At 30.0% G+C, this 9,026-nt stretch overlaps 4 protein-coding genes across 4 annotated transcripts; 2 read left to right on the forward strand and 2 right to left on the reverse strand.

Moving 5' to 3' along the window:
• Positions 1-585: 585 nt before the first annotated feature.
• OCT59_025525 (uncharacterized protein) lies at positions 586-922 on the reverse strand (the record flags this gene model as incomplete). The annotated part of the gene is made up of 2 exons (XM_066139107.1): positions 586-747; positions 836-922. 2 exons carry the CDS (start codon positions 920-922, stop codon positions 586-588), a joined length of 249 nt encoding a protein of 82 aa, XP_065992153.1.
• Positions 923-1,723: 801 nt separating this feature from the next.
• On the reverse strand, positions 1,724-2,971 carry OCT59_025526 (uncharacterized protein). Its single transcript, XM_025331999.2, has 3 exons — positions 2,873-2,971; positions 2,021-2,309; positions 1,724-1,946 (listed from the first exon to the last, which is right to left on the reverse strand). The coding sequence occupies exons 1-2, from the start codon at positions 2,880-2,882 to the stop codon at positions 2,128-2,130; spliced, it is 192 nt and encodes a 63-aa protein (XP_025178842.2). The 5' UTR covers positions 2,883-2,971; the 3' UTR covers positions 1,724-1,946; positions 2,021-2,127.
• Positions 2,972-5,855: 2,884 nt separating this feature from the next.
• OCT59_025527 (uncharacterized protein) lies at positions 5,856-7,698 on the forward strand (the record flags this gene model as incomplete). Its single annotated transcript, XM_025329120.2, has 6 exons — positions 5,856-6,647; positions 7,319-7,337; positions 7,405-7,449; positions 7,507-7,515; positions 7,583-7,625; positions 7,692-7,698. The coding sequence occupies 6 exons, from the start codon at positions 5,856-5,858 to the stop codon at positions 7,696-7,698; spliced, it is 915 nt and encodes a 304-aa protein (XP_025178844.2).
• A 64-nt stretch (positions 7,699-7,762) lies between these two features.
• On the forward strand, positions 7,763-9,026 carry OCT59_025528 (uncharacterized protein; the record flags this gene model as incomplete). Its single annotated transcript, XM_066139130.1, has 7 exons — positions 7,763-7,771; positions 7,904-7,987; positions 8,061-8,100; positions 8,489-8,551; positions 8,619-8,668; positions 8,744-8,763; positions 8,951-9,026. The coding sequence occupies 7 exons, from the start codon at positions 7,763-7,765 to the stop codon at positions 9,024-9,026; spliced, it is 342 nt and encodes a 113-aa protein (XP_065992154.1).

Consider the following 9,026-nt stretch of genomic DNA (forward strand, 5'->3'; position numbering starts at 1 on the left):
GATTTATATCAATAGTATTCGAATTTCTAGAATCACCTTTTAATAACAATTATAGTAGTGATATTATACAGATTTTCATACGTCAATTCTTTCCAATATGATGACCATCCACTGTATAATGAATTTCTAACCTCAAAGGTTTCCTCTGCAAACAGATCATATTTAAATAGGGGATCGACTTCATTCGAAGTACACCAATCTTGCCACATCCTTTAGTTTGGTACCTAGTCCGGAAATATTGCAAATTGAATGCAAAGGGATGTACTGAACAAGGTGCTCCTGCATTTGGACTGAATTAGAATCGGAAGAGGAAGACATGGACTCAAATTGTCCCTTTTAACGAAACTCCCAATCATAGGTGGAATGCGGCTCGCTGCCACTACCTTTGAAAGAGCGTGTAAATATCTAAAAAAAAAAGCATAATACATTAAAAATTAAAATTCGAAAAAATTTAAATGTAAAACATTTTCGATTAAAATAAAATAGTCTCTGATTTAAACGCCACAAATTCAAATAATAGATTTACCATAATTTTCTTCAAGTCCTAGAAAAGGGCATAACACCTACATGTGTTCATTGTATAACTCAATTATGAATTGAATGGATAACAGCATTTTTGAATAGATGGATCTCAAAAGGCCAGTTATGCACAAACCCATAAAGCAAAACGATATATGCCAAGGAAAATTGTTTGGACTTGTTATGATAATTTGTCATCAAGACGCGATAAGAAATCATCAACTCCACCTAAATAAAATCAATATATAAAAGTTATTAAAATTCATGCTTAGAAATTAGATAAAGTGTAAAAAATAAACAAGTATGATCAACGTACCAATAAAGATTCAACAAGAAAATGTTCTTTTAGAAACTGTACACTAGTAATGTCGATACACAACAAATACGAAGTTTGAAATTGCATCAAGATTCACCTATATAAACTTTTTTAAAAAAAATCCAAAGTAGGTTACCTACCAATATAAAAAAATAAATAAATCCATAAAAAAACGACTAAAATAAATAAGTTTGATAAAAAGAAATGCCGAATTACCGAATATTAACCCCTACTCATTCTTTGATGAATAAAGAAAAAGAAGCCGCGAAGAAAAATGATAATACTCTTATCATTTGCTATAATTATTTATTCGCTTAATCATTATTGATCTCGTTATCTACATCAGCTTGTCTAATCGTTCTTTCAAAGAAATATGACAATATCTTCAGAAATTATGCGTCTGCCGAGACTCGAAATATGGATTTGAAGCTGTTAAAGTTAATAGGTTATTAAAATTCTTCAAATATTATGCAATGTTTCAAATCTTTACGATTGATAAGAAAAGGCATTTAAATATAAGACTATGCAGCATAGCGACACTAACTTTATTATACTATACGCTCTCGTTGATAATTAAAGCTCTTACTTTGTTAACTGTTCATTTTCTGGAAGAAAAATTTTCGACAGTGATGAGGATGAGGATGAGGCGACGATCGTCGATCGTTTATAATAAAACTGGAATTAAAATATTTACACGTGTTTTTTCCTTTTTAAAAAATGCATTATTTTTTTCCGAAGAAAAATTTCTGGATATTTACCGTAGTGCTGAAAATAGAAATCGGCCAAGGAAGATTGAAGAAAATATTTTACCGGACTTTTCCGGATGTAAAATTTTATTTAGCAAATGCAAAATTACACCACATGTACATAAAATAAAAATAAGTAAATAAAACAAATGCTAAATTATTTCTTTTATTAAAAAGTGCCAACAGTTGCAAGGTGGACAAAATTTTTTTTTTTTTTGATGTACAATAAATTTGATATCATTTCTGTAACTCGCCATTTATCATTGCCATAAAAAGTTCCAAAAGAAATTCATTTGTTTTAAAAGAGTTCCTTTTGTAGGGGTGGTAACAGAGCCATTTTCTTGATGTAAAATTGATGTTTCGTTCTAGTAATGCAATAAACAAAGTCAATTTACTGTAAATCGGTCGAATCATTGATATAAAGATTGAATTATGTTACTTTAACTTTCTATACCGTATATACATTGCTTCCAGAGGTAAAATACTAATTGTTATTCCATCAGGAAAGGTTAATCCTTGCCCTCGAACACGTTGGTACATAGAAAATTATTGTGCATTTCCATACGAATAATCTAGAGTCTTGAGGACGTGAGATACATCTACTGAAAATTTGGTTGAAATGACATCTTCTATTTCTTGACTGCTTTTGCCGGTTAATTGGACTCCTACGAACACAGAATTACTTAGAGAGTAACAAGGATGTTTAGTTATTTTTCGCTTCTTGAGACCTAAATTTAGGACAAAAAAAAAATGTAAAGTGTAAGAAATATAATCATGTCGCAAAAATGTAAAGAGTGGGCATGAGCGTGAGCTGAGCGCGAGCTTGAGCATGAGCTGAGCGTGAGCTGAGCATGAGCTTGAGCATGAACTTGAGCATGAGCTGAGCATGACTTGAGCATGAGCTTAGCGTGAGCTGAGCATGAGCTTGAGCATGAGCTTGAGCGTGAGCTGAGCATGAGCTTGAGCATGAGCTGAGCGCGAGCTGAGCATGAGCTTGAGCGTGAGCGAGCTAGGCGTGAGCTAAAGCGTGAGCTGAGCGTGGGCTAGGCGTGAGCTAAAGCGTGAGCTGAGCGTGAGCTAAGCGTGAGCTAAAGTGTGAGCTGGGCGTGAGCTAAGCGTGAGCTAAAGTTTGAGCTGAGCGTGAGCTAAGCGTGAGCTAAAGCGTGAGCTGAGCGTAGGCTAGGCGTGAGCTAAAGCGTGGGCTGAGCATGAGCACTCTCAAGAATCCATTTCTATGTTGAAAACAGATTCCTCCTCCAGATTCAGAACATAAAGACATTTCTTCACTTACTTCCTTCCATAATTATATTTTGGAACTTGAGAGATACGTGTAAAAATATTTATGTGTAAGGAAAGTATCATTCTTATAAATATCAAGTGTTAAAAGTCTGAAAGTTTTTTTTTACGTGAACGGTGCCCTCAATAAATATCGTACGCGAGTCGTACGCGTATCACAATTGACATATACATGATGTACATGATGACGTTTTTACTCGTACGACTGCGGCGGAGTGCGGACCATTATACATTTATACATGAGTGATGAATGATAATCTTTTGATCTTTTACATTTTCCCCACTTTTATTCATATTACTTATTATAGATTTTATTTAATAAATTCTAATAAATACATTAAATGGTAAGTAGCTTTAAAAATGAAGATTTAAAAAAATATACAATTTATTTTCCTAGAAAAGTGAACAAAGAGAGAGTTTTCTTTTAATTTGTTATTAATATATTTTTTTTTGATAGACTACTTACTTATCTCTTTATGTGATTTTAAAAAAGCATACAGATTCATAGACGTATATTCAAAGTCTTCAAACCCTTCGCCTACTACACATCAAAGGAAACAGTTTGTTTATTTTTATTTTATGTGTAATGGTTGTGTGTGTGAAATTTTACTATCACGGATAGAAGGAAAGGATACAAAATTTTTAATTATTATTAGGAAGGAGTGAGTGACATAATTATTGATAATTTATCATTAAAAAGGAGTTGGAAACATAGGATACGAAATTTCTTTGATATTTTATTATCGAGAAGATATAGGAAACATATGATAAGAATTTTCTTTGATATTCTATTATTGGGAAGGTGTGATGAAGACAAATATAGTATCATTATTTATTTACCTTGGGGAGGGTTTAATAAAGCAGTATCCGATGCATACCTTGCGTAGAATTATGTTACACTTCGGTGAAATTTTTAGATATGGGTATAGATATGAATTTTTTTTTTTGATATTAAATGGAATTTCAAAGATCAATGAGTATAATTAGAACAAATTTCAAACGAAAATCAATAATCATCTTAAATTAACATACTACTATATAACTCATTTTTATTTAAAGATTGAACGCGAATTATAACATAAATAAAGCTAAAAAAAAAATGGAAATATTTTTATACAGTATCAAAATAGAATTTAATATTATTTTATGTAGTACATTTTCTTTGAGATCCGATCATAAAAACGACACCGGCGACACCGCCACCTCTGTACAGCAACATCATCACCTCATGATTCTGGAACATCACCACTTCACGATCCTCGCACTTCCACTTATGATTCTGGTTCATGATCTGAGATAACATCCATCATTATTTCGTAATTCTGAAAGAACATCTCAAGCCCAGAGAAATAAAATACAGAAAATATATTGTCTATAAATCCATCACAAAATCATAATGCAGCAATCTGGAAATAAGAATATATTACATTAGCAACAAATTTATTTTTCTTAGTAAAACATTACAGAGTATAAAACGATTATCTGTCAATAAACCTGACAAAATTGAAGAGATATGAGATATGAAGACTGTATGCAAGGGAAATTCTCTTCATTAAGGAATTTTCATAATCCTGACCGGCACGGACAACTAATGCGTATTTTAAATATACATAATTAAAGGATGTGGCAACAATTAAAAATAAAATTGACCTTTATTACAACACAACATTTGCAATTAATACATAAGGTTAATTTCTTCTAATATATTAAAAAATGTTATATAACGTTGTAACATACGTGACATTGCGCAGAATTCAATAAATACAACTCAACTCTAGATTCCTTGTAATTAAAATGACAAATTAATTAATTCACTATTATTTCGCTACGGACTTTAAATTTTTTTTTTTTAAAAAAAAATATTGAATCTCGAATAATTTAACAAATTACGAACTTTACAGTATAATCATCGATCGATTCGATTTTACCAATGATATATGTACTTTATATTTCTATCTTCGTTCCAGTTAAAAAATCGGTACAAACTCTAAGCTTCGGAAGAAGTTTGGTTTTATGAGGAAAGAAGGGATGGTCGTAACAAAACGAGACAAGCTAGCAATAAAAAATTTGAACATCCATATTTTTTTAAGTGCAAGACCGATAAATAATCGTCAACTAATATAAAATTAATTTTTATAAATCGTTGAATAAATAATACATATATTATATATTACATCTAGGATCCGAACCGACACAATTGAGAAAACGAGTCAAACCGAATAACCGGTTCGGTACCATAATCGGTTTTTGTCATTTCGGTCCAGATCTGAGTAAGTTTATATCAAAACTTATTTATGTACCAAACCTAATGAAACGAACCGACTCAAGTCGCTAAACCGAACTTTTTCCATCCCTAAAAACCTATGAACCAACCCTTTCTATATTTTATAGAATGTATATCAAATGTTCAGAAAAACAAAATCGTTTTTGTAAGTAAATCAGCCTTCTGATTGTGGTAAGTTACACATATTTCATATTATTTCAACATCCCTGATTCCAATGGGGACGATATAATAAATAAAACAATGAAAAAGCCCTTGTTCTCCTAAACGATATATAAATATGCATATTATCAAATGATTTATTATGGTAACAATTATTTCATCTCGCAAATCATAGCTACTAGACTTTATTAGAATGTGATGGAAAAAATGATGATGCAATTGATGCATGCAAGGAAACCGAAGAGATCAAAATCAGAAAAACAATGGACAAAAGATTTGATATATAAGGAATAGGATTTTTTTTTATTGTTCATTATTGTATTTCAATATCTAATCATTATTTTTTATAATATGCTTTTTTAAAAAACTTCTCATAAGATAAAACTGTACATTATTTTTTATTTTTCTTTTTATTTCCTTTTCTACTTTTATAACTTTTTAAAAAAAAAAATCCGCCGAGAACTGAATCTTTCTTATAACCCTTATAACCTAAATTTTACCAAATAACAAAAATATATACTTATATATACAAATATGAAAATTTTATACGAAATTAAAATTGTAATTTTTAAATACGTTGAAAATCCAATTTCACTTGCTCTCGCTAACCGTGCTTGGTATACTATTTTCCATGATCCGCACGCGAGATCTGAATGGCTCCTTAATAAGTATGGGAGAGCACATGCATTATTTCATGCAGTTAGGCTTGGACGCAATTTCCTCACGTTAGATGTTATAAAATGCTTAATGGCTAAAAAAGCAATTTTATCACGTTACTTTGTTCAAAGACTTATGTTACAATGTGGAGGTTGTGATGGGAGATTGTTGGAACTTAGAAATACTCTTAACGTAAGCCAAGAAGATTTCAAAAGATTAAATTCTTCCCAAAAGCACCATTGGGGCTATGACCTATCTGTAGATGTTTTCATATATATTTTGGAAGAAGCAATCAAGTTATATGAATCAGATGTATATATAAAAGGGAATGACTTTGATCTCCTTCATTTACTAACAGCCAGTTCTTCCATGATAAGCCTCTCATCTGAAAGAATACAAGTTGACATTGAACAAATAAAGGATTTAATATTAAACAAAAAATTAATACCATTCCCTCCATCAACAAGAGAACATGGTTATGAAAACGTACATCAATTAAATATCCTAGCTCGTGCCATCGTGTTATATCCTGATCTCGTAAATTTATGGAAACAAATCGGTTATCATGAAATATGTAAAGATACGAATAGCCTTGTGATTCGGGGCGTATATTTGCTTTTATTTCCATCTAATACCGATCAGCGCAACTGGGTGTGCCCAGATGAGAATGTAATATTTAAAAAATTAAAAATATTTATTGATCTTGGATTTAAACTTGACAACCAAAGCATAAGGGCGGTGATTTACCTATTTAGAGATAGGATATCAGAAATAGGTGAAGTTATTTTAAAATCTTTTTATTTAATCTGTAAAGATAAATAATAATATGTTGTATATAATTTTTATTTTAAATGGCTTATTATAGTTTTAAATTTATATTTAAGTTTTATAGTTTAAAATTTTTATTTTAAAGTTTTATATAATTTTAAATTTTATTTTAAAGTTTTATAGTTTTAAATTTTTATTTTATTTCTAAGTTTTATAAATGTTTTAGGATTTTGTTATCTAAATAAAAATTATAAATATCGGATCATTTTTTAAATGATAAATTTTATATTTTTATTAATCAAGTCCTTGGTATATAGAAATGTGCGTAAATTTAGAATTTAGCATTATCGCGCGTTCAAAAAAATAAAAATTAAGTATAGAACCTTATACTAGCCAAAACCTTTTTTCACTCCACGTGACTTATTGTCTTGAGTGTTTATTTAAACCACGTTGACGGCTCCGCAAATGATCATCTCATCTTTTTACTGCTAACTCTCCATAAATGCACCCTCTAAACTATAAACTCACTCCTTTATTGAACCCAACCCTAAGAAGAGAGTTGCTAATTCAAGAACACTAATTTGTGTAAAGGTTAGCTTCGCTGTGTTTCATGAAATATTCAATTTTAGACTAAAACGTTCCTAATTGTTGTTTAAAGAAATATGCGATAACTTTGGAAATTACGTCCACTATAAATTCAGAAGTTAGGAACATGGGGTTTAAATCTATTTGGGTTTCTTTACAGTTGTATTCTATAAAGATCATAAAGGTTTGAATTATTATAGTATTTGAAAAAATTTTATTCACAAGTTTAACGCATTAATATTTTATTTTAGGTTGCAAAATATTAAATCAAAGTAATCAATTGCGTCGATATAGGTTTGGTTTATAAATTTTTTTTTTTTAAAAAAAAAGAAAAGACTTTTAATGTAACTATCATTTCAGTACGTAGTGCCGGTTATTTTCCTTATGATTAGATAAGGAAGAAAACATAAGTCAAAATTTCACAATCTCCTATGCATTTTGTACTTGAATTAGAATTTTCTATTACTATATTTGAATCTCACATACGTTTCATTTTGTTTTTTTTATAATGTTATATTTTTTATTTATTTATTTTGATTTTGATTTTATCAAAATCTGGCTTACGCATTTAGTTGCTATTCGACTTCTGGGTCGTTCTGGGTCGTTCTGGTTCGCAAGAATGGAACATTCATCTTATTTGTAAAAACAAGCAAGAGGTAAGTCCGATATTTAACTGCATTTTTCAATAACATAAAATTATGAAATTAATCAATATTTGCTATTCTTTAGCAAAGTCTTGATTTAATAACAATATTTTATACCAATAAGAGTTAGGATAAACCGTTTATTCCTCCTCTTTGCTAATAATGGCGCAACTTGTCAGAGAGACGTTCTCTATTATTTTCACCAAATTATGTGAACTCGTATATTTTGTAAAAGAATCCGGTGTTGTATAGATGCAGTATGAAGTACCTTTCATATGATTACAATGATCCTTTTGATCACAAGTGAGAAAGCATCAAGAGTACCGAGAGCAGCAGCATCAGTAGCAGCAACACCGAGATAAGGTTAAACTTTTTAATCAAAACTCATGACTCTTCGATCTTAAAAGCATCTGATCCATTAGCAATACCACCGCAACCGAAAGCTAAAAGAATTGATATTAATAATGTAGTGACTAATGAAGGTGATTTACTGGATATGAACAATGCAGTAAGAACAATATAATAACAGCATTTACTATTGTTGCGATGCTTATAATATTTTTGGATGTTATGAAGGTAGAGTTATATTAGGATTAAATAATATATTGTTTCATTGAAATTAATTAAATTTATTTTAATGCAGGTCGTGCAAATTTGGTTGGGCTGATATTAGATACCTCAATATTTTATATCGTAAGTTAAATTATGTTTGGATAAGTTATTTTAATTTCAAATTAATCGTAATTTTTTTTATTGCTTTAATATTAGGTTGATTGGTGCCTCGCGTTGTAAGTCATTTGAACGTAACGAGAAATTTTGAATCGATGCTTTAATTGTCTGTTAAGATGATTTTTAACTGGAACAGTTATTTGAGATCTGAGTGGCCTGTGTTATTAGATGAAATTCATTAAGTAAAGATTTTTGCGAAGTTTGCCAGAAATTAATATTAATTTACATTATATATTAAATTTATAGGAAGGATTACTGTCGATTACAGCAATTCATTGCACAAAATGAAGTTATGAAGGTGCTTTTGATACTAAAATTATAG

This window comes from Rhizophagus irregularis, chromosome 5 (assembly GCF_026210795.1).
Source record: "Rhizophagus irregularis chromosome 5, complete sequence".
NCBI classification, from domain to species: domain Eukaryota; kingdom Fungi; phylum Glomeromycota; class Glomeromycetes; order Glomerales; family Glomeraceae; genus Rhizophagus; species Rhizophagus irregularis.